The 24445-nt window shown below is 33.5% G+C and overlaps 1 protein-coding gene and 1 pseudogene across 9 annotated transcripts; one reads left to right on the forward strand and one right to left on the reverse strand.

The window, feature by feature from the left end:
- The first annotated feature begins 5225 nt into the window (after positions 1 to 5225).
- LOC116107066 (probable LRR receptor-like serine/threonine-protein kinase At1g56130) lies at positions 5226 to 16246 on the forward strand. Of its 9 annotated transcripts, none has more exons than XM_031393355.1 (21): positions 5226 to 5289; positions 5440 to 5511; positions 5681 to 5752; positions 6599 to 6670; positions 6793 to 6864; positions 6968 to 7039; positions 7172 to 7243; positions 7547 to 7618; positions 7728 to 7799; positions 7888 to 7959; positions 8101 to 8166; positions 10115 to 10177; positions 10920 to 10981; positions 12617 to 12990; positions 13084 to 13279; positions 13380 to 13544; positions 13838 to 13956; positions 14135 to 14345; positions 14784 to 15015; positions 15445 to 15595; positions 15664 to 16246. In XM_031393355.1, the coding sequence occupies exons 2-21, from the start codon at positions 5459 to 5461 to the stop codon at positions 16063 to 16065; spliced, it is 2670 nt and encodes an 889-aa protein (XP_031249215.1). In that variant the 5' UTR covers positions 5226 to 5289; positions 5440 to 5458; the 3' UTR covers positions 16066 to 16246. The 9 variants fall into 9 exon arrangements, with proteins under 9 accessions (XP_031249215.1, XP_031249218.1, XP_031249217.1 ...); XM_031393358.1 differs by lacking the exon at positions 7172 to 7243 and adding an exon at positions 10699 to 10743; XM_031393357.1 differs by lacking the exon at positions 6599 to 6670 and adding an exon at positions 10699 to 10743.
- Positions 16247 to 22133: 5887 nt separating this feature from the next.
- Positions 22134 to 23552, reverse strand: LOC116107033 (annotated as a pseudogene).
- Between the last annotated feature and the right edge of the window lie 893 nt (positions 23553 to 24445).

Consider the following 24445-nt stretch of genomic DNA (forward strand, 5'->3'; position numbering starts at 1 on the left):
TGTCCGAATAGGAAAGTGATTCTGATTAGGAGAGTAACTTCCGAATAGGAAAGTGTTCTGAACAGGAAGGTGACCTCGAATAGGTGATTGCTCGTGAACAGGAAAATATTCTGAGGATCGTGGGTCCTAGATTCGCCCACGATCTTAGGAAATGGGCCGGGATTGAGATACTCGTACCCAGGTGGTTTGGGTCGGCAGTATCTTGCCCCAAGTGGACCTAATCCTGATCGGGATCGAGCTTGGCTTCTTCATTGTCAGGCCCGTTTTCCTATTTGGGCCAAGGACGATTTTTGGCCCTAACATTGACCTTGGGTCAACCAAAAAAATCCAATCTATTGACTAATCAATATTAAAATAAAAACAAAGAAATAAATAATAAATTAACAAAAATAAGAAGAGAAAATTGACAAAAATGTGAGCCTCACTATTTACATTGGATGGTTTACATATATATACAACCAGAAGAAAATCCTTTGGTAAATAATACAATTATTTATCCCCTGGTTTTGGCCTTTTGGGGTTTACTACTGTTCAAATCTTGTAGTTTAAACGATTATGATAGACCCCATGATTCTAACACGTGAACTCATGTGAGGGTAGAATGAGTAATTCAGTCATACAGATAAGGAAAAAACAGGCAACTCACTTATAATTTACTTATCCTTGGATAAAAAAGTGTTGTTTCGCAATTGGAATTTGATTAAGAGTAGTTAATTTGAGGAGGCATTTCCTAATATTTGAAAGATCATGATCTTGAAAATTGTACCAAAACCTCAAGGTGGATTAAGTATTTCTCTTGTTAAACAATTGATTAGATTCTTTTGAATTCAAAAACCCCAAAACCATATAATTACCAAAAAAAAAAAAAAAGAAAAAAAAAACACGAATATGAAGGCAACTTGGCTTATGGTTTTGTTTGTATTATTAATCTTTCGACAAGAAAAGAGTATTCAATTTAAAGGGTGTTTGTCTAAGCTTATAAGCTAGTCAAATTAGTTTATAAACTCTAAAATTAAGTTGACCTGTTTGTTTATAATTTTTTTTAGTTTATAAGTTGTGTTTATAAAAAAAAAAAAAAAAAATTACTCACATTATCCTTGTTTATTTTATGATTCCATAGTATACCCTTATTTATGCTAGTACCTTTTTTAGTTATTTTATAATAAAATATACTTATAAGCCATATTTTACCAAACCACATCACATTTATCAGTCCTTATAAATACTTTAACCAAACACATAATTGCTTAAAATTAAATGCTTATAAGCTCAAATTAGCTTATAAGCACTTGTTGCTTATAAGCTAATTTTCATAAGCTCAGACAACACCCTTTTGATAATTCATCCTAATTTCTTATTCATAAATCTTATAAAGACCAAAACCCCTACTTTAGTTAGAGAAAATATACTAGATTAGAAGAGAAATATACTTTTAAAGTGAAATGTTTATATATTTATAGTGAAAAGTTGATAATAATCGCAAAGTTAATGATACTAATCCCCCAAGACTTGATTCAATAATAAATACTCTTAACATTAAGTTGTAAGTATTAATATAAAGGTTGGAAGGAGTAAATATTTATTAACTCATATAGTATAAATTTAAGTTTTAACTAATTCAGTGGCATGAGGAGTTTTATTGTTTCAAAAACCTCAGAATTTATTTTTGTTATTACATCAAACTTCAAAAGGATCGATCATTTAACTATATATTCAATCTAGAAATGTTTGTTTCATATTGTATTATAACATCATCATACTTATCATAAATCAACAATTTTTACTATTTTTGGTTGTTAATATATTTAAAAAAATATTTAATCAAAATAAATGATTTTTATACATAAAATCAAACGAAAACGCTATGAAACAAACCCATATAAACATACAAACACACCCACTATACAAAAAAATCATATAATCCCTGGTTAGCAAGAGGGGCATTTTCGTCTTTATATAATTATATGATACTAGACCTGGTCAAACAAGTGTTTATTAAACCCTCAGAAAATTACAAGATACCCCAAAACTTCTTAAAATCTAGTTCACCCCTTGCATGTGAATATAATAACTAGTGTCACTGCCAGACTTCCTCCTCCTCCTCTGCTAATAAAGATGAATTTCAAACTGAAGCCGCTTCCTTCTTCTTCTTCTTCTTCTTCATCTTTCGCTCATTATTCTGCATTTGCTTCATTGTTTCTTCATCTTACAAGAATCAACTGCTCAAACTGCCACTACTGATCCTATTGAAGGTACATTCTCTTACTCTTCTTTTTTAACCCAAAAAAAGAAAAAAACACTTAGCAAAAGTAATTCTCAAAAGTGCTTTTTGATTGCTGAACAAGCTTACTTGCTGTATATCAAGAAACTGTTTTTTTTTTTTTTTTAAATAATTTTTTGGGTATTTTATTGTTGATTATTTATCTGTTATTTTCCTTTCACAAAAGAGCAGATATTTACCATGGCTGGTTGATTAGGAAGAAGATTTTATTGTTGAAAGTTTTAAACAAATTGTCACATATATTACCTTGTGTGACCTACAACCAAAAGCAAACCACAAATTTGATTATTCTAGAGATAATAATATACCCTTCTAATTCAATATGTTTGAAGGTCCTAAAATCTTCAATATAGATATTTTATATTTGGAGGTCCTAAGATCTTCAATATAGATTTTCATAAAATTTAGGTGAGAGTTTATGATGTTTGGTGGGAGAGAAAATGAGAGAAAGCTGAAGAAACACAAGATGAGAGAAAAATGTTATTTCTATTAATTAAACCTAAATCTCCTGTGAAGTTACAATTGGTATGTACTCCTATTAACACCATAAGCATATGCCGGAAATGGTATTTATTGATGCTTAATTTTGATACTAACGACTTACACATGTAAAGTACTAAGCGGACTTAAAAATTGCACGTGATATAAAAATATGTAACGAAAGAATAAATAAGAAGCCGTTTTTAAAGTGTTTCGGATGCTCAAATGCAAATCTTACATTCACTGTAGTTGTATTAATAGGTGCTTACAGTCAGATCGCGTACATCGAGCTAAATTACAATCAAGAGAGAGTATATATATATATATATATGGAGAGAGAGAGAGAGAGAGAGAGAGAGTATGCTTTTGACGGCTAAATATGAGCCAATCCCGTAAATGAGAGAGGAATCCTCTATTTATAGTTGGGGGATTCAAGTAGTAATTATGATTCTACAGTCGGGCAAGTGTGGTACAATTCCTAACCCGCTTTCTATTGGTTGTCTGCATAGAAGACATCTTTAAATCGCATAGGGCTTGGGCAGATGGACAATTCCCAACCACTCACAAGCCTGATATTCACCTGTTACACTGACAATAGCCTTACCTCTTCCGTTCTTGTGCGACGTGGCAGTGTCTAGACAATATAAAATCTTCTTGAACTCTGATTGGCCCTTGCTAGCGGGAGCTCACGTCAACCTTGATTTTTCAGGCATAACAGTATTAATTTGCTAAGTTAATATGAACAAAATTATTAAAAAGATCGTCAATAGAGGTAAAGTAATTTAGAAACAGATAACTAGCATTCAAAAAGTTCCCAATTAACTGTAATTTGTCATTAAATTTAATAAAAAAAACTTAATTATTCTTCAACCAAACTGAGGAAAAACAAAAACTAACAAGAAAACAAGCCCAACACCAAGCCCAATTCTTGTCGCTACTGATTCAACCAAACTGGAAAAATGGTTGGTGTTGAAAGCATGTGTGTTTGTTCAATGCGTGCTGGATTTGTATAATAATTGAAAGGACGTCATGGTTAATCGTCATCTTATTTGCATCGCTCATAAAATTACAGAATGTTGTTATCAACATTTTTGTATGTATTATCAAGTCGGGTGGACTAAAATACTATTGATAGGAACTAAAACGTTACTAAAAAGTTATACTGGACTACATAGTACTTAGATCAAATCTTAAAATTTATTAAAAATTTCTCCAAGATTAAAGGTTTAACTTAAGAAATTTGAAGGATAACAGAAAGAATCTATAAGATTCTCTGCCATTTGGTCCGCTCGGCTGGTGTAGGAAGCTGTGTGAGGGGTGTGACGGATTGGATGGGTAGGTTGCGGCGGGTGGGACGGGGTGTGGTTGCCAGAACGGTGTGCTACGACTGGAAGGTAGGGGGAATGGGTGGGTCTACGACCGCTGAAGGTGGTGGCAACGGGTGGGAGTGCGGCTGCTGGAGGTGGGCAAAATGGGTGGGGTTCGACGGGTGGGGATTTTCTGAATATTTTGTAACTTCAGTTCTTTTTTAATCAGTTTTAGAATATACATAGTATCTTTTAACATTGAACGTTAGATTTGAAATTTATAGCTTTAATGAATTTGTGTTGTTAATATTTAAGTTTGCGTGCATTGCTATCAACTAGTTCTGAAAGTATTTATTGGTTTGGTTTGGTGTTGTGGACAGTGAAGGCATTGAATTCAATATTTCAAAAATGGGGTGTACTCGCACCACCGGGATTATGGAACATAAGTGGAGAGCCATGTACTGGAACTAAATGGGAAGACCACGCTGTTTCCATCGTTTGTAACTGTAGCTATAACAATAATTCAACCTGCCATATTACCCACTTGTAAGCTCTCTTTCTCTCACCAAATCTTGGAAAATTTCATTTTTGAGTTGTTTCAGTTTGCTAAAAATACATGCAAATCATTTAAGTTCCGAAAATTCTTTGATATTGTGGTAACCTTCCCTAGTTTATGTGTCTTTTATCTAAGCCAAAACAGTGCAATTCTGATCAGGTCAAATTTTAGGAGAGATGAATGAAATTTTGCCTTTAAATTGCTAATAGAATTGGATTTTGTGTCAATTAGTCAAATATGGTACTCCTGTCTGACTCTGGCTTAGAGAAGTTTGAAGCTGAGATTTTTTTATTTGTTTTTTTGGGGTTGAGCGATGCTGTAAGCCAATACTTTGACCCAACCAAATTGCTACTTGAATAACTTCATGACTTGCAAATGCTGGCTGGAGAAACACAGCTACAGATGATTGGTTTTGGTACCCCAGAATTATAAAAAATTTACAACATAAAACTTTGAAGATTTGTGGAAATAAAATTGGGAAATTAAACAATAAAATATTCTTATCTTGTTAGTAAAGTTAATGGCTTCATAGAAAAAAAAAAGGAAAACATCATTTCTGGACAAAGCATTTAATGAGGTATTTTACTTTTCAGGAGAGTATTTGCACAGGACAGCACTGGAGTGATTCCAGTAGAACTAACATCTTTGCAATATCTCACACATATGTATGGATTCCTTTTCATTTCCCAAATTTGATTCATATATATGAACTTTGACCTTTATCATTTTCAAATTAATGGACAAACATTTTATTTTACTTATTCATCATGATGAGAGATTTTGATTTGATAATCTTTCCATTTTGAACTTTGTAGAGTAATTGATCAAAATTACATGTCTGGCACCTTGCCTGCTTTTATTGGAAATTTAACTCGGTTGACATATTTGTAAGTATTTAAGGATACCTTTATAATTGGAAGTGTTTACTTGACCTTGGTTTTCTTTTTGGCATAGTTTTGATTATATGTCATTTGGATAAATGACTTTGGATTTTGCTGCTAATTCTTGTTTGGTGGGTCTTTGCCTCTTTGTGTATTATTGTCTTCTTGTGTCCAGGTCAATGGGTCACAATGAATTTTCAGGGTCTCTCCCAAAGGAGCTTGGAAACCTTAAGGAGTTAAATTTTCTGTAAGATTGGAATACTTTCTCCTTTTTCTTCTTTTCCAGTGACAGCTAGATTGAGTTAAAGTCTATACAATTATTTTTATGAAAAGAAAGCATAAATAATAATCATATTCTAGATGGACATGCTATTGTCTATATTAAGGCCATTGTTTAGAGTGGCTGATGCAGACTCAAGAAAAGAAGTTCTATTGTTGCTATTATATATATTTTAAGTTAGGAATTTACAGATATTACTTGCTTTAAGTTATATTTAGCATTCTTATATTAGATTTTTATATGTGAAAGAATGTGACTTGTTAAAGGTAGATTTCCAGTTTCTGTTCTATTTAGGCTATTATAAATGTGGACCGATTAAAGCAAGAATATGATGTACGTGTTTTCTTCTCTCTAGTTTCTTCTTGCTCTTCTTATATCTTTTTTCTTCTTCTCAGTAGTACTTTGTAAAAATTTTATTCTATTTCTCACTGATCTCTTTGTTTCAATCTAATCTCTATCTCCTCTGGACAACTATATCATGGTAAATGTATCCAGTCTGACAGTAAAAGAGTTGGTTTTTGTTAATTAAATGGATTACGATTAGCACTCTTCATGCTAGAAAAAAAAAAAAAATGAAAGTCTTAAGATAGAAAAGTTTTCTATGACTCAATGTGCCACAAAGTATGTAAGAAAAACTGAGTCACAGTTAAAGCCATTGTTTGCATTGTACATAACTTGAAATTACATTCATCCGTAAAGCCCCTTGAAAACTGAATTGATCATGAGAGAATTATGAGCACTCATCTAGCATGATGTATTCACACACAATGGTGATCACTGAAGTGTTATATTCTTCTGATATATGTCATGAAGAGCTATAGGTTCTAACAATTTCTCTGGAACACTACCTCCAGAATTGGGTAACTTAGCCAAACTAGATCAACTGTATGTTCCAACTTCTTTGTTTGAATATTTTTATTTATTTATTTTTTAAAAACAGCATTGATTTTCACACCAGATACTCAGGTCTTATGAAATTATGAATTTTTTTATTGTGAATTTAACAGTTACATGGATTGTTCTGGAGTGGGTGGTGAGATTCCCTCAACATTTGCTAATCTTCAAAATATGCTAATTATGTAAGGAAGATCCCTATCTACCTATGGCATTCTGTTTCTTCTCTGCTTGGAGATTACCTTTGTGTCTGAACTAGTCTTACAATTGATGATTTTTAAATTTCAGGTGGGCATTTGATTGTCCTCTATCAGGCAAAATACCTGATTTCATTGGGAATTGGACCAAGCTTATAGCGCTGTAATATATAAAAAACTTATTTAAAGATATTAAAAATGTGTAACATGAATTATTGCAAAAGTTATATTTCGCTATGCCTAAATTTTAGCATTCTGATTTTTTTGTTGACTAGTCTGTCGAATTTTTCTGTAGGAGATTTGGAGGAAACACTTTTCAAGGTCCTATACCATCCAGCTTTTATAACTTGTCCTCGTTGACTGTCTTGTGAGTGTATCCTAAATAACACTACACATACCAACTCTCCCTATAAACTATCTAGTACTAACTCATGTGGCATGACGTGATTGAAGAAATAAAAATTAAAAATAATTAAATCGTTTTAAGTACATGATGTAACAATCATGTAATACCATATCAGTTCACATAAAAAAGTTTATATATATATATAATAGGTTCGAGAGCACTTCCAAATGTATTAATATTTATATTAATCTTCACACTTATAACTTTCTCCTCCTCTCTTCGGAAAGATGGCTCGTATCATTGATGTTTGAATTAATTGTGTAGGCAGATCACTGATATATACAGCGGGAGCTCCTCTCTTGATTTTATAAGAAATATGACGAAGTTAACTGAATTGTAAGTTACACATACTCCATTCAGTTATACACATATCTAACTTGGATTTTCTAATTGTCTTCTCAGCTGATTCATTTTGACAGTAATTAATCATTTTTATCTCCCTTAGATCTCTAAGAAATGCTTTGATCATCGGTAACATTCCATCTAACATTGGAGAATATCTAATGTTAAAGACTCTGTAAGTTAATACCAGCAACTAAACCTCAATTTGTACTCTTTTGAGTGTTTGTCTTTCTTTTTAAATCATCTTTTTTCTCTTTCTGCAGGGACTTGAGTTTCAACCACTTAACTGGTCAAATCACTAGTGCTTTGTTTAGTATTGATGCTCTTACTAACTTGTAATTCTTTTGACATTTCTCTCCATCAATTTCAAGATTTGAGTACCTAGGTTACTTTTTTATGTTAGATTTTGGTCTGAGCCTTATTCTTTCATTTAATATACATATATTTTCTCATTGCTTCTCTTGTACTCTGGTCAGGTTTGTCGGAAACAATAGTCTGTCAGGACCTCTTCCTTTGCAAAAAGGTGTAAAACTTCAAACCATGTAAGCCTTCATTCAGCAGTATTTTGTCACACTGAACATCGTGGTTATTACATTCAGTTATGTTGTGAAATTATGCCTAAATCTGTTTCAACAAAATGAAATCATTCCTCTTTCTCTCTCTATGTATAAATACATGTGAGTTTGTGTTGCTGCATGCCTGACGCGGTATATGCATCTCTTCCTATTATATCATGTTCAATTAGATAAATTTTATACGCGTGTTTTTGTTGTATCTGCCTTGAAATTTGTAGAGGCTCCAGTCTTGAGGAACTTTTGGTGCTAAACTCAGAATAAGTAGATTAATTAGAAAATGATAGAAATAGTTGCATTTCAATTCTCATGGGACTTCCTTTCATATCCTACAAAAGATGCTGTAGGTTATACTTCTAGATTTTCTGACGTGGTACATGTTTCTAAGTGTTTTCTAGAGAATTGTTTCCCAACCCTTTGTCACTTTTGAGGTGGGAAATGGCAAAGACACTTGTTTTTGGGAAGATAAATGTTTTGGGGATTTTAGCTTGGATCAATGTGGCCTCTTCTTTATAGATTGACCCATAATAAGAGAGTCAAAGTTTATGCCTATCTTGACTCTTCTTCCCCACATGGAAGCTGGAACTTAAATTTAAAAAGAAATCTGAAGGAATGAGAGATTGAAGAATTCACAAAGCTTATGGGGCTGCTTGACAATGCTTCCATTTATGAGTCAAGAGAAGATAAGAGGAAATGGAAGCTTGATTCCTCAGGCTACACTTGTAAATCCTACTTTCAGAAGTTATGTGAAGAAAGCTTAACACTTGAATTTAAACATTGCAACTCAATATGGAAGGCAAAAATTCCTCCCAAATTTCAATTTTTTGCATGGATTTTGGTTCAAGTACAGCTGACATCATCCAATTAAAGTATCATCAAGTGTGTCTCTCCCCTCATTGGTGTGTTATGTGCAAGAATAATGCAGAATCCTCTGACCATTTGTTCCTCCACTGCCCAATGGCTTCACGATTATGGGCAAAAGTTTGTAGTGAAACCAATTTCCATTGGGTTACTCCATGATCTTGTTATGAGTTACTTATGGAGAACTCTACTTTCTTTGGTAAAGGAAAAAAGGCCAAGACTCACAATAATTGTGTGATTCTTGCACTTTTGTGGGTTATTTGGGTGAAAGAAATAGAATGATCTTTGAAGACGGTGGGGAAGAAGAAACTGAATTTTATGGGATAAGATCAAGTTCTTGGCATCTCTTTGGACTTTGAGGATACCTCTTTTTTCTTTATCCATCTTAAGTGGTTAGCAGTAATAAGATAATTCTGGTTTTTAGGACTTGTCCTTGCCATGGTATCTCTCTTTTTTGGGTTTCTTTTTACACAGGCTCTTGATACTACTTGTAAAGATTTAGCCCCTTTTTAGATGGGCTACTTTTGTAGGAGTGGATTTCTGATCTACTTTCTATGTTTTTTTCATTAATATACATTTCTATGTTTCCTATCAAAAAAAAAAAATCACTAATTTAGTTAATATGTATTTTTTATATTAACCACATTTTGATATGCATGTTCATGAGTATGAATATAGCAACTGTACACACATATCTCTAGTTTCATCTTCTTAAATGCTTGCAATTGAACCATGACGATTACGTTGTGTATGTCTACTTAGAAGTTGAGATTTAAAATTAAAAAAAAAAAAAGCAGAATTAAAAAGGCAGTTTTCCTATAGATATTTATTTTTGAATTAGGCCACTGAATTATCATACGTGTCACTCAGAACTTTTTCATACAAGGTTTTCTATAAATGTAGTCAATCCATTTCTTCTAATTCCATACAATCATGGTTTTGGCCAATTTGATTTGACAACTAATTGATAAAAGCAATCGAATTCTTTACTGACTTGTTTCTTAGTCAGATATATATGTTTTCTACTCACTGGTGTTTGTCATACTATTTCTTGCAGAGATTTATCTTACAACTATCTATCAGGAACTTTTCCCTCGTGGGTGACTACTGTTGGAATGCTGTATGTCTCTCAAACCATGATAATTCCTTTGTCTGTCTTCATTTTAGTAGGCATTGTGAAGCTCGCATGAACTCTCTTCCTTGTTTCTTTAATTTATAATAGTTCACATGATTGCACAAAAGAGTTGATGAAAAAATTTATGACCATCAGGCCAATTAAAAAGAAAAGCAGATGACATTATGGGAATCTATTGAGCACCCATCTTCATGGCCAATACTTATCACTGCTGGTAACCCAGTGTCCCTTCCTTTTTGGCACTCAAAAGAAATAATACCATGGGACTGAATAATGCCTGTCTAATGCCTTGATGTGCTTTAATTTCCATTCGCAAAGAAAGATCACTCAGAAAAACCATTTGGCATTCCATGAAGGCATAGCTCATTTCTGATGTCTTTGTAATGTAGTCAACTATTCCTCAAATTATGGTTCACTATATTTTAAAAATGTCAAACATCCTTGCATCTCTTACTAGAATGCCTCAAACTTTTACATATAATTGATCATTTCAATCAATTGTATAGGAATTTAGTTGGCAACAACTTCACATTTGACAGCTCAAACAGCAGGTGAGTAATAATTTCCTTTGTAATAATAATAATAATAAAAATGATCAGATTTTGCTTTGCGAAAAAGGTTCTCGCTTAAAGAAGAGAAGACAAGTAGTATAAAAACTCCTCAACAGAACATGCTGCTTTTTGAATTTTCAATAAAGATGACCAGTAATGTTCTCTGTACTTGCCAGTCTTGTTCCTGGATTGAACTGCCTCCAGAGAAATTTCCACTGCAATAATAATTCTCCTCGCTGTAAGCTGCTTTTTAGTTCCTTCTGTATTATTTACTGTACTTCCATATTACCTTTTTCTTTCTGGATTATTTTCCTTAGTGTAGATGCTGCTGTTTCTATGTAGATGTAAACATTGATATGGTTGATGATTAGTAAAAGAGGTTCAAAGAAATTTCATAAGATAAAGGTTTAATAAAGCTCTTGCTCAGTGAATGCGTTAAGTTGGTTTCGATAGGAAACTTAGATATGTCTAACTACTGTGAAAAAAACTTATATGGTGGATCAGTTATCCACTACTACAAAAATAACCCATCTAAAAAGATTAATTAAGAGATAGGTTCAATAAACCGTTGATGTTGAGGGCAAAACTGTTTTAGACCCCACAAAGTGCAAAAATTACCAAGACACCTCCTGCCGTTTGTTTTTGGTGTTAAAGTTCATAGAGAGGAGGGTAAAATAGACATTTCAAAATTAGTAGAATACGAAATAATTTTTTTTAATTTTATTAAAAAAATGAAAGTAAAATAAGGAAAAGGAATTTGAAAATGTTTAAATTGCAAAATAATTTGTAGAAAGCTAAAAAAAGATAGAATTTTTTTACTAAAATTTATGAAAAAATTATAATAAATGTTATTTTTTTTTATATATCTATATAAATATACATATTTGTGGGGATTACTCATGGTATTTTTTTTTTTTTTTTCTTTTAATAAGATTTTAGATTAAGGGTTTTTTTTTGAGTTAAATATTTGGGATTTTAGGTTTAGGTTTGTATTGCTTTAGGATTTTTTTTTTAATTTTTATTAATTATTTTACCTTTTTATTTAAAAATGAGTTCTTTTATTTTTTTTTTAATGAAATTAAGCGTAGAATAGTCAAGTCTGAAATATAACTATGAGCAAATTCTAATTCTATTGGTCAAATCAGTCTAACTCTCACATTTTACAGAAAATCTAACATAAGGGGACAGTGCGGTAGTCTTTCGCTTTTTGTGGGGTCTAAATATTAGTTTTGGGAGTTTCAAGAGGTGCAGTTGGCATTTACCCTAAATTAGTATATTCATTTTGACCTCTGGGGTCTAAGTGTTAGTTTTGCGAGTTTCAAGAGGTGCAATTGGCATTTAGCCTAAATTAGTATATACATTTTGACCTAAAAGGTTTAATATACCTATTGACCTTTACAAGAAAAATGAACAGTTGGAATCCTAGCTTCAGGGGTTGGGTTCAGTGGTTAAGACCCTTGACTTCCAAACAAGAGTGCTAAGTTTATGCTTATATGCTATTAGTTTCTGAAGTGCCAAGGTTGGAGGATTTGATGTTAACCTCCGGTTTCAAACTCAAGGATCATATAGGAGAGGCCAAGGGATATCTGGGTATCAAACCCCCCACCCCCCACCAAAAAAAAAAAAAAGAAAAAAGAAAAAAGAAAAAAGAACAGTTAGAAACCATGCATTGGCAATGAACTTTCAAGTAAAAACCTGTCCTTCAACCTCCATGTCTGAAAAATTAATGTATTGCCATCTGTTTTAGTTTTATTTATCCAGAATGATTGTATTACTTAGTTGAATACTTGTACTCCATGAATTTTGTCTGAATCTTTGCTGTAGGAAATTCGGATCAATGTTGTCATTAAAGCTTTTATCTTTGCGTTTGCAGATTCAAGGTTAGCAATCAAGTGTGGTGGTAAGCAGTCGAGAGTTGGCAATACAGTTTATGAGGACGATAACATTGATGGAGCTTCTTTTGGTGTATTTAATTTAGAAAAATGGGCACTTAGTAATATGGGTTTGTTTTCTGAAGGACGATTTAGAACACTTATTCAAAATGAGGGCTCAAAAGTGATTAACACCACAACCCCAGATCTTTATCAGACTTCAAGACAGTCACCTGGGTCACTTAGATATTATGGACTTGGTCTTGAGAATGGGCCTTACAATGTTAGCTTGTTCTTTGCTGAAATAGTTTATGAAGATCGAGCCTCAAGAAAATGGGAGAGTCTTGGAAGGCGTGTCTTTGACATCTATATTCAGGTAAACATTGTGTACCCTTATTATCTGCAGATTCTATTATTTCAATTCCATCTATTTAGTTTTACACTGAGAATCTCATCATTGATCCTATAGGGCACTCTTTGTTTGAAGGATTTTGATATATCAAAGGAAGCAGATGGGGTTAGAAGAGAAATTAGGAGGAGCTTTAATGCTACTGTGTCTGATAAACATCTTGAAATTCACCTATTTTGGGCTAGTAAAGGGACCTGCTGCGTGCCTGCCGCAGGTAGTTATGGACCATTAATTTCAGCTCTTAGTGTCACTCCAGGTAAACTATGTGATTTCATTGAATCTTCTTTTTAGATGAACTACTATAGATGTGCCAATATTCTTCTTGCTGATACTTATAACTGAATTTTACTGCTCAGGTTTTCCACCAACTGTTGATATTGAACAAACTGTTAATATTGAACGAAAGAAGAACCAGACTGGGTTGATTGTTGGTATTGCAGTCACGCTTGCAATTTTGGGGTTCATACTGATATTTTTAGTTTTCTATACGAGGATGAAAAGAGAAAACAATGATGCGGAAGGTAAGAGCACCCTAGATTATTGTAGTCATAAAATCTCTGCTACCATGTTTCTTGTAAAGATTTTTGTAAGAGAAAACAATTTTGGGGTTTACACAAGATTTTTTGGACACCTAGTCCACCTCTGTATCTTTATTCTCTTTCTCAATATAGTGGTGTTTTTTTTATCAAAAGAGGAAAAAAGCCGGTGTGGGAGTGGGTATTCCATAACATAGGCAAAGCTGCTGCTGTATTGTATCTCTTGTACTACAAGTCCTTCAATGTTTTGTAATCTAATGTCTTGCCTCAATACATAGTGCTACTTGGAATGGGACCTAAGCCAAAATCTTTCACTTATCTTGAGTTGGCATCTGCAACAAAAGACTTTGACCCTTCAAATAAGCTAGGAGAGGGAGGGTTTGGACCTGTGTACAAGGTAACTTTGTCTTACATTTACAAGTTACTACCTATAGATATTGGGAACTTCGTCTGTGATGGATTATATATTATGCAGCCATAGCTAGAAAATATAACAGGAAAACTAGGTTGAATTTAGCTTTCAGATTTTCACGATGGAGCAGATATAATTTATGTTATGAAATCTGGTGTTACAGGGTATGCTTTCTGATGGAAGGGTGATAGCTGTGAAGCAACTTTCACTAGGATCCAACCAGGGGAAAGATCAGTTTACTAATGAGATCACTACCATAACTGCAGTGCAACATCGCAATCTTGTGAAATTGCATGGATGCTGCATCGAAGGAACTAGACACCTCCTTGTTTATGAATATCATGAAAACAAAAGCCTCGATCAAGTATTGTTTGGTATGAGGATGCTGATGTTTAATAATCAACCTTAGTTTTATATTTTTCTACCTTGGTTTTCTTGCCAACAACTGAAACATTAATGCATGTGGTTTCTCTCCTATGATCTCGGTCAGTTATTGACTACAAGTCTTGCTGTACCGAAATCAATTTTTATGACTAAAATATTTTAACCGAAACTAAGTTTAAAGAATGAAATATTCATCTTGCTTGAAATATGCATTTTGTGAATCATAATGATGATGACTCTGAACAAGGTAGAGAACTACAAAATTAGCTAGCTAAACTTCTAAGAACAAGCAACAGGTTTTCATAGAGCTGATTGATAATACTTTAATGAGCTCCAAATCATTCCTGGACATACATTATTCCTGAATCCTCAATTTTCCGCTCCAATAACTCTGGAAGTTCTTAAAGATTTTGCCAATTTTTCTGCAGGAAATAGGGAGTTACATCTCGATTGGCCTACCCGGTTTAATATATGCTTGGGAACCGCAAGAGGTCTAGCATATCTTCATGAGGAGTCAAGGCCAAAAATTGTGCATCGAGACATCAAAGCAAGTAATATTTTACTTGATACAGAACTTTGCCCCAAGATATCAGATTTTGGATTGGCAAAGCTATTTGATGATAAGAAAACTCACATCAGCACAGGGGTTGCAGGGACCATGTAAGCTCTTTCAATCATTTCTTGATTACCATTCTTCCTAATTGCTTCGTTTGGAATGTGCTGCAGAGTGAACATGATGTAATTTATACACGATATCATGGTAGTTACCATCAATACCAAGCAGATTTGTATAACGACAACCAAATAATAATTATATACTGTTTGAAGAGTTTATTAACAGTTGAGAGTACTTCTTGTGTCTTTCTTGATAGTCACCCAGTCATAGATGCTAGAATAATTTGATAGAAGTAGATGTATGATGCTATTACTTTGTATTTATGTAAGATTTTCTAAATTCAAAATGCATTCACATTGTGAAGGCATGGGCGCATAGTATGTGCCTTACTGTCAAACTCAGTTTGACAACAATCTAATATGTCCAGACAGACTCTTGATTTTAACCTTTACAAACACTTAATTGTCTTGTAGCGGCTATCTAGCACCGGAGTATGCAATGCTTGGGCACCTGACGGAGAAGGTTGATGTATTCAGTTTTGGTGTTGTTGCTTTGGAGATTATCAGTGGAAGAGCAAACTCTAGTACTAACTTGGATAGGGAAAAGATTTATCTTCTCAAATGGGTAATGAAAATAAACTTGAATTTTGATTTGTTTTGGTTGATTTTTAATTGTCTACATGCTATTTCTAGGCCTGGAGTCTTCATGAAAGTAACCAAAGTTTGGGGCTGATAGATCCCACATTAACAGAGTTCAATGAAATCGAAGCTTTAAGAGTAATAGGAGTGGCTCTCTTGTGCACTCAAGCATCACCAATGTTACGGCCACCAATGTCTCGTGTTGTGAACATGCTTGCTAGAGATAGAGAAATTGGACCTGTTACTTCGAAGCCAAGTTATTTGACTGATTGGGATTTTAAGGATACAACAAACAGCTTTATGAAGGGAGATATTGTTACAACCTCATCGAAAAGAAGTTACATTGGAAAGAATAGCCAATACGACAATGCAACTGATCTTTGCCCTAAAGTTGACCCGTTGCTCTGTCCAGTAAATGCCAGTCAGCTCAGTGACATAATTGCAGATGGGAGGTGAGAAATTTCTTCACTCAATGAAACTGAGAGAATAATACTGCTTCTGGCTTTTGTGCTGCCAAAGACAGTCCATACAACTAATTAAACTTATTGATGTTGGCAGCATTATAGAACGCCAAACTGTTTTAGGAAGTATAATGTTTTGTAGTTATCCTCATATAATTTTAGATGATGAATTTGAAGACCATCATGCTAGATGTGTAGAGATAAAAATTCACAATATTTATTATTATTATTATTATTTTGTGTGTGTAATATCTTATCTGCCACTTACTTAGAACTTGGAGATATGGCAAGTTTGAGGTTTCAAAACTCTATATATAATTCCTGATTTGGGTTCTTTATTCTGCAAGGGATTATTTTTGGTCTTTCTGTTCTTATTATTATTATTATTTATTTATTTATTAAAACATCTCAGTTTTAATTAAATTAATTTAGGTTGACTTGACTTGACTCAATGAAAGCCCACTTTGAGAAGGAAATTCCACTAAATGAAAAATGTTTAATTTTTTTGTATCAATCAATCAATATATATTAAAATTTACAACAATCACATGAATTTGGTTAGTTGTTGCTAAATGTTGTCACATGTATATAAAATGAATGAATACATTTTGATTTAAGTCCAAGTAAAACCAAGTTTTTTCAAATATCATTAAAAAAAACTAATTGCTTGTTTACGAGACAAAAAGAAAACCCTTTTTAGGTTAAATTTATAACAAGATATAATTAAAACATTATCAAGAAAAAGAAGTGATTAAAAAAAAAAAAAAAAAAAAAAAACTGATAACATGACAGTGCAATATTAGAAAGTAAAGCTAGTTTTACTCACATTTTTGTTTTATACGGCTATCTTTATAAGTATACTCCGTGGTTGTCAATAAAATTGAATCTTCCACATCAAAAAATAAAGCTAGTTTGCATTTATTATTTATCTTGTTATTAATATTATATGAAACAACAAATTGGAAGTCTACAATTTAAAACACTATATCGAGAAGATGATATAGCATATTTTTTAAAGGCAAAACAAGCTACACAATATCTTCAATTAGTAAATTTAGAAAACACTTTTAGATGAAGTAGAGAGAGAACTGAAACACTACATGCTATTACACTTTTTTCATAGAAACCTAGTTCACTGGGCTGATATGCTATTGTGCTTTTTCATAACAACTTTTATAAGATAAATGTTAATAATAATGTTTTATTTACAACTGAGTCATACAATCACATAAAAATTATATAAAATTCATAAAAAATGACTATTTTATCTTTTATTTTTTGTCTAGTTGTATTACTCATTTTTATAATTCAGTTATAAACATAACATTGTTCAAAATGTTAATCTTATAAGGAAACATAATGGCTTTGTATATTATTTCGTTGCCCATACAAATCAATAACATTAAAAAGCCACATGTCAAAAGCATGGTCATGTGTCATCAATTTGTATGGTGCATAGCCACATATTTTATAACATTCTCTTTAATCCCCACACCACTTTCCAACTTACTACAAATAATTGTATTTCTTTTTTAAATGTAGCATTTTAATGTCAAGGGTCCTTTTTCTTTTTTTTTAACGGAGTCTTCGAGTCAGTTTGCACGTATCTCAATTAATTCTCGGGGATCCATTGAACACCCTACAAGTCCAATGAGGTAAATAAATCACAAATGTGATAGGTCACCACTTGGTGAGACTCAAACACAAAACATTTGGGTGATCTGAGGTCTTGCCATCTGGCCACAAGCCAAGTGGTTAGATCAAGTGTCTATTGATTTGTATGGGTGGTGGATTAGTATATAAAAACCCTTTGTATTAGTAAGATTAACACTAACAATCTAAACTAGGTTTTTATGAAAGAAATGCAATAGCATCTTAAGCCTCCAATTCTCTCTGATAATGTCTTTTAAATTCACTGGTCGAAGACGTTGTGCAACTTGTTTTGTCCATAGATGGTAAGTCTATTCATCTTCTTGATTGAGAGCTTTGAATTGTAGACTTGTAATATCGAAATCTTCAAGAATACAATACTGCAAGATAGTTGTCGACTACAAACAAGACGTATTGTACATTTTAGACGTAAATTTGATATTATCACAACAATATTGAAAGCATCATTTTCAGAGATATTTAGAACTAATTATGTGCTTCTCAGTTGCTGAAAATGCAAAGATAATTTTTTTTATATATTTATACATACTAATAAAATATAATTAAAATTAAAGTTTAAAGTAATATTTCCCCTAAAGTTTCATTGAATAAATATTTCCCCTTCAAGCTTTTGAAATAACAATTTACTCCATTCCATCAATGTTCTTTACTAGTAATTACAATGAAGGTCCCCAACCCCTTCTCCATCATCATCGCTAGAAATTGTCAACCCTAATCATGAATGAGATGAGTTCAACAAGTTAAGTATTGTAAGTGGAATTTAAAGTAACATGACATTTATGATCAGACTATTTTGATGACTGCCATGGTGGCCCTAAATTACGTTCTGTTTTGGTGGAGGGAAATAGGTGTAGGCTATGATAGTCATGCTGTGTGCTTCTTTGCGTGGAATGGGCGCATTTTGGCAAGCATGATAATGGTTGGACCAGCAGCTTGTGTTTGAGTTTCTGTTTTGCTAAGGCCTTGTTTTTCACTGGACTTAGCGTTAAATGGATTATATATCCTCTTGTTATCTTGGCCTTTTTGTGGTCTGTCCAAAGTTTTTTTCCCTTGAAAGGGAGTTCTCCTTCGTTGTATTTTTTTAATTCTTAAAAAGAAAAAAAGTAACATGACATTATTGTAAGTATTGAAAAGATTCCAATGGATATGAGAATAATTTAATGAATGCTTTAGTTTGGCAGTGTTATGGACCACTTTAGTTAAGTTCTTGAAATATTGTACATGATTACATAACATTGTTGTGATCAAATTAGAGTTAATATTGTTGTAACTAACCAAATTAAACAGACAAACAACTAAACACACAATCGCAAGAAATCAAGAACAAACACATCACGAATTTTTACAATGGTTCACTTATCCAAATTGGATAGGCCACGTCCACGTTAAGCTTTGGAAATGGGAGAGCTCGTTGTACTACTTATTAAATCAAGATCCAAACAAGAACAACTACAATCGAGATCAAACTCTTATCAATTTACAAGAAAAATATCTTAGTAACTAACCCCAGAGAAACTCACTAGGAATCCCTAAGAACAAGAGCAAAAACTCTCCTGATTGACTAAATAATTACCCAATCAACCCCAAGTTACAAAGATTTCCCCAAATCGACTAAACCCTAACAAAGAGCAAGTAGATTCTTTCAGTAGAGGCAAATATCAGGATAGAGAGAATTCTGACTGTTCATACACTTATATACCGTTGACCCATTGACGATTTTCTTATTAGTCTATTATTTATGTTTCTGCAATATATATAATCTCAGCACCATATTCAAATCTCATGGATCTATCACGTGTAATTTCTAAGACTCTCTTTGTACTTTGCACGTGCGAGTCATTGGTGTCCAAAATTAAGCATCAACAAGCTTATTGATAGAAGTGTTGATGGCTTGAACTTGATGCTACTTAATATATCAAACATTTACATGTGGTCATTCTGTGCCAACACTTGTCCCCTTTAAGGCATGATGTAGAAGGCATCTTGATTCAGTGCCAATGTTCAATACTATTGATACTGCTAATATACTGTTGATCTTCCTAAATTTATTAACTATATGAATTTCTTGTAAAAAATAAATACGCAAATCAATAAATGTATCCCCTCAGCTCCATAGCATTTGATGTCTTATATTAAATTCTACTGATTCATTTTGTTGAGCATACATCATCCTTATGTGCATTTTAAGACTTCTTGCATGTCGACATGAATTATTAGATAGTCCTAAACATAGTAAATTAAAGTCCTATAGCAACGACTCTACGACAGTGAAATAGGAAGTTTTTCTTTCATTGATCACAAATGGCTTCATTCTTGGTCCATATAGTGATATGCTCATAACCCGAAAACCCCAGATTGGACTAGATTGGAACCAGCGGCCCATGATGAGTGTCTAGTAAAAGGTAAAAATTAAACTGGAGGCTCTTTCTAATTTCAGTTCAAGCTTAATACTGTGGATTCCTATATTTTAATCCAACTCTTTGTGATTTCATGGGATGATTTGTGCTTTTGACATTCCACATAGGTACTAGATAGAGAAAGACAATTTGGGTTATGTTACAAGCTTCACGTTTCTTTTACCAAGTAAATGCACTTTGGGTGAAAGAAGCTTGGGTAAAGTCCATAACGAGTTAGCTTGTTTGGTTTGCCCAAGTTGTTACAGTAGGTGGGGAGTACAGCTTTGGCCCTCGAGACACAATTTTCAATTTAGCCACAGATTGTATGTGTTGAGATATTATAGCTCGCTTTTCTATTTGTTCTCATGTGAAATTGTATGTCTTTAGGAAAATTATTTAGTAAAGAATACAATTGTAAATAGGAATAGAATTTAGGAGTCCTAATAGGAATTGAAATATGAATCCTATTAGAAATAGAATATCTCATATACTTCTTATAAATATAGGGGTCAGAACCAATTCAAGGTTATGAGAGAATAGCAGAATGTCAGAACACAAGGTATTTGATGTAAAAGTTATTAAACATCATGGAGATAGAGTCTTAGAAATTGTGATTGTTTCCATTCTAGTTACTAGGTTAAACGTGGTTAGAAACTATGATTGTTCCCGCTCTGTTTTATGTACCAGGTATCGTGTTCATTATAGTGGTTTTCTCTCATTTGTGGATGTAGGAGGGTTATGCTGAACCACGTAAATATCATGTCTCTTAGTGTAGAGTGATATTATTCCTATGTTATTTATCTCGAATGTATGTTTTCTGCTGTGCGATCTCCTAACAAGTGGTATCAGAGCTTTAACTATGGAGATAAGTTATTTCGAGATGGTGATGCACATAAGAGACAGACTACAACAAGTTTAAGTTTTAGGTGGAGTAGTTCTCAAATCTTGGTGGCAAAATTTGGCATGGTTACTATGCAACTTGGATCGATGCTAGCAAAATTGAACAGAATTACTCTACAACTTGGATGTCGTGATGGTGTAGCGTTATCTTCATCATGTTCATTGTTGTGATGGAAAACTCTCACATTTATTCCTGTGATGGATAACTCTCACGTTCATCGCTTTGATGGAAAACTCGCCAAGGTGAAGATTGTTGGGATATTGTGGCTCACTTTCCTATTTGTTCCCTTGTAAAATTGTTTTTCATTTATGAATACAATTAGGAATAGGAATATAATTGTATGAGGAATTAAAATAAAATTCCTATTAGGATATAGTATTTGAGTCCCATTAGGAATAGTATCTCATGTATTATCTATAAAAAAGTGTTAAGTCCTAGAGTTAGAGACAACAAAAGAATAGAAGGCAAAGCCACAATTAGAGAATGAAAGCCATCAAATAGGGTTTAGTGTGTGAGGCTTGAGAGATTCTTGTAATTTTTCTTTTCCTTCAACGTGAAATTCCGCAGTGGTAAAGTGGACATATCTCTCATACAGAGAGCGAACTATTATAAATCTTGTGTTTGTGTGTGATTATTTTTTTATTTTTTTGTCATTTATTCGCATTATATTTGTTTTCAAGGATTTACTATTTGTTGGTATCTAATTAAACCCCCACAATAATTGGTATCAGAGCTCTAAGTTGTGACCTTGGGAGATAAGTTATTTCGAGATGATGGATGCACATAAGAGACAAAATACAAGAAGTTTAAGTTATAGGTGGAGTGATTCTCAAATCTTGACGGCAAAATTTGGCATGGTTAGTGTGTGACCTGCATGTTAGCAAAATTGGACAAAGTTACTCTGTGTCTTGGATACCGTGATGGTGGAGCATTGTCTTCGTCATGTTAATCGCTGTGATGGAATTATGAAAAAAGAAATAGAAATAGTACAAAATTGATGAAGCCAAAAGGTACAAGCAACAAGCATAGCATCCATGAAAGGAGAAGATGATATGTTGATTTATTAGCTTAATTTAATTAACCTAAAATGTAATTTCAATACCTAGAAATTTGTCTATAATTCTGAAGGAACTCAACAAAATTGTCTGCATATTGATTCTAAAGTTCCTTATCAACAATTATAATCCTCATTTGCTTGGCTTTATCCCTGTAAACTCTTCCTTCTTCTTCAACTATCACCATCCTCTATGTCTCCGCCACCGACTTCCTCGTATACACCACCTCTTCTTCATTTCTCTCTATTTCTATCCCCGCTTTCTTCTCTGCAAAAACTCTTGAAACTAACCCATGATCCATCACAAAAGGTAGCAAAACCAATGGATGCCCATAATTGAGTGCCTCGATAATCGAGTTTAGCCTACAATGAGTCAAGAACGCTCCCACCGATTCATGAGATAATATCTTCAGTTGAGGTGCCCAACTCGTCCACACCACTCCGCGGCCCTCGACTCTCTCCTCGAACCCATCCGGAAGCTCCACCGGATTGTGCTGCTTTCTCAGACACCAAAGGAAGGGTAACCCGGATAGCTCTAGCCCTCGAGCCAACTCAGTGAGGTCTTCTTGACTCGGATTTATCTCGCTTCCTAAAGCTACATAAACCACATAACCTGTTTTTTTGTTTGTCTAGCCACTCGCTGATTATAAGCCAGGAATTGTACTCAGTTACATTCTCTCTGTTATCTTTATCCGAGGGCGGTAATAGGCCGACGAATACAATTGGTTTACCATTAAGCTCTCCCATGAGGTTTAACCATTCCGATTCTAGCTCCGTGCAGCTCTTAATAGCTATCTCATCACAACCAGCTATCGCCGATCCCAAACGAAACAAGTCGCTCACTCCCGAATCGTCTTCTTTAAGATGAACGAACACTTTCTTCGCCTCGTGGAGGCGAAATGCTATGTCGGAACGAAACGGTACCCACTTGGGAGGAACAGTGTAATCTTCCGGCTTAGTCCTTGGATCCTCTCCGTTGATCATTGCGGTTGTTGATGATCCGAAGAAACATATTGACCAAGCTGGGAAGATACTGAAGTAGGCGCAGGAGATGCCAAGATTAGCAGCTATTGGTGGTAACCAATAAGAGAAGACATCGTAAATGTTCCAATCAGGAGTACAAGTTTGTAGAAACTGAGTTAAAGACTCCTGGTGTTTATCTTGATGGGGTAAAGTGAGTGAACTTTGAGGTATTGAACTTTGGAAAATGGCAAGTCAGTGGTGGCTTCTGCGTCTTGAGGGAGATTATCTTGATGGGGTAAAGTGAGGGACACGAAGTTCATGAATGGTGATAAATTTGAAGGGATTTTTGGCAAGCGTTCGATGTTTTTAGGAGTTGATATGAAAAAGACTTCGTGATCCTTTCCAGCAATGTGCTTGGCTAACTCAAAGAAGGGGAGCATGTGACCAAAGGCTAGCCATGGAAACATGGTTAAGTGAAGCTTTTTAGGCGTAGCCATGGAACTCAAGCTGGAGGTGTTTTTTATTTTTTCGTCGAGAGAGATGGCAATGGTGTTTTGGGTCATCAATTTCACTTATTCGGGCGATAACAGCAAGGCCCCTTCTAAGATATTTGATAAACATGTGGGTTTTTCAACCTTAATTGATTGACACTTGGTCATCCATTTTACACTTATCAATTAAGGTAATCAATTATTATTGAACTCAACTATGGAAGAAAACGAACTCATTTTTTATGGAAGAAAACGAACTCATTTTATTCGTAAGAAAATTATTCAAAGATTAAATAAAAATTAAACTAAAACATTAATAGAAATTCGTAACAAAAATTAATAAAATTTAAACTACTTAATGCAGTCCACTATTTCTCATAAATAATAGGTGGGGATAAATTATAAGAGTTAAAGGACACGTTCCCACCCAAAAAATGGCTCATTGACAAATTCATACCCACCTACTTTTTAAATATCATTTTACCACTCACAATAGAAATCCTGTTAACAGTTTATGTTAAAAACATATATTTTCATTGTAAATATGAAAATGCCCTTAATTGTTTGACTGTAATTTTTTTTTTTTTTTTTATCATATGTGAGTGAAATACAATGTACCCCAATTTTAATTATAAAATTATTGAGATACCCCCATCTTTTAACAATAATTGAATTACTAATTTGTCCCAAATTTTTTTAACAAATGAGTAACAGTCAGATTATGAAAAATTAACACAAATGAAATTACTATTTCGTCCGTGTATGTGGTGCGTATTGAGTAGATATTTATATTACATTTACTTTGTCAATTAAGATTGCAAAATCACAATGCATTTTAGTCACCCTAAACCCAATAAAATTTGGAAATGTTTTCATTAGACCTATTCAACCTGCAAACA

The sequence above is a fragment of the Pistacia vera genome, unplaced genomic scaffold (assembly GCF_008641045.1).
Source record: "Pistacia vera cultivar Batoury unplaced genomic scaffold, PisVer_v2 Contig526, whole genome shotgun sequence".
NCBI classification, from domain to species: domain Eukaryota; kingdom Viridiplantae; phylum Streptophyta; class Magnoliopsida; order Sapindales; family Anacardiaceae; genus Pistacia; species Pistacia vera.

Coding starts and splice junctions, on each gene's coding strand:
- LOC116107066 (XM_031393355.1), top strand. CDS start 5,459: ATGTCTGGCACCTTGCCTGCTTTTATTGGAAATTTAACTCGGTTGACA. Junction 13,280..13,379: donor AGCTCTTAGTGTCACTCCAG/GTAAACTATGTG, acceptor TTTACTGCTCAG/GTTTTCCACCAACTGTTGAT. Junction 15,016..15,444: donor ACAGGGGTTGCAGGGACCAT/GTAAGCTCTTTC, acceptor ATTGTCTTGTAG/CGGCTATCTAGCACCGGAGT.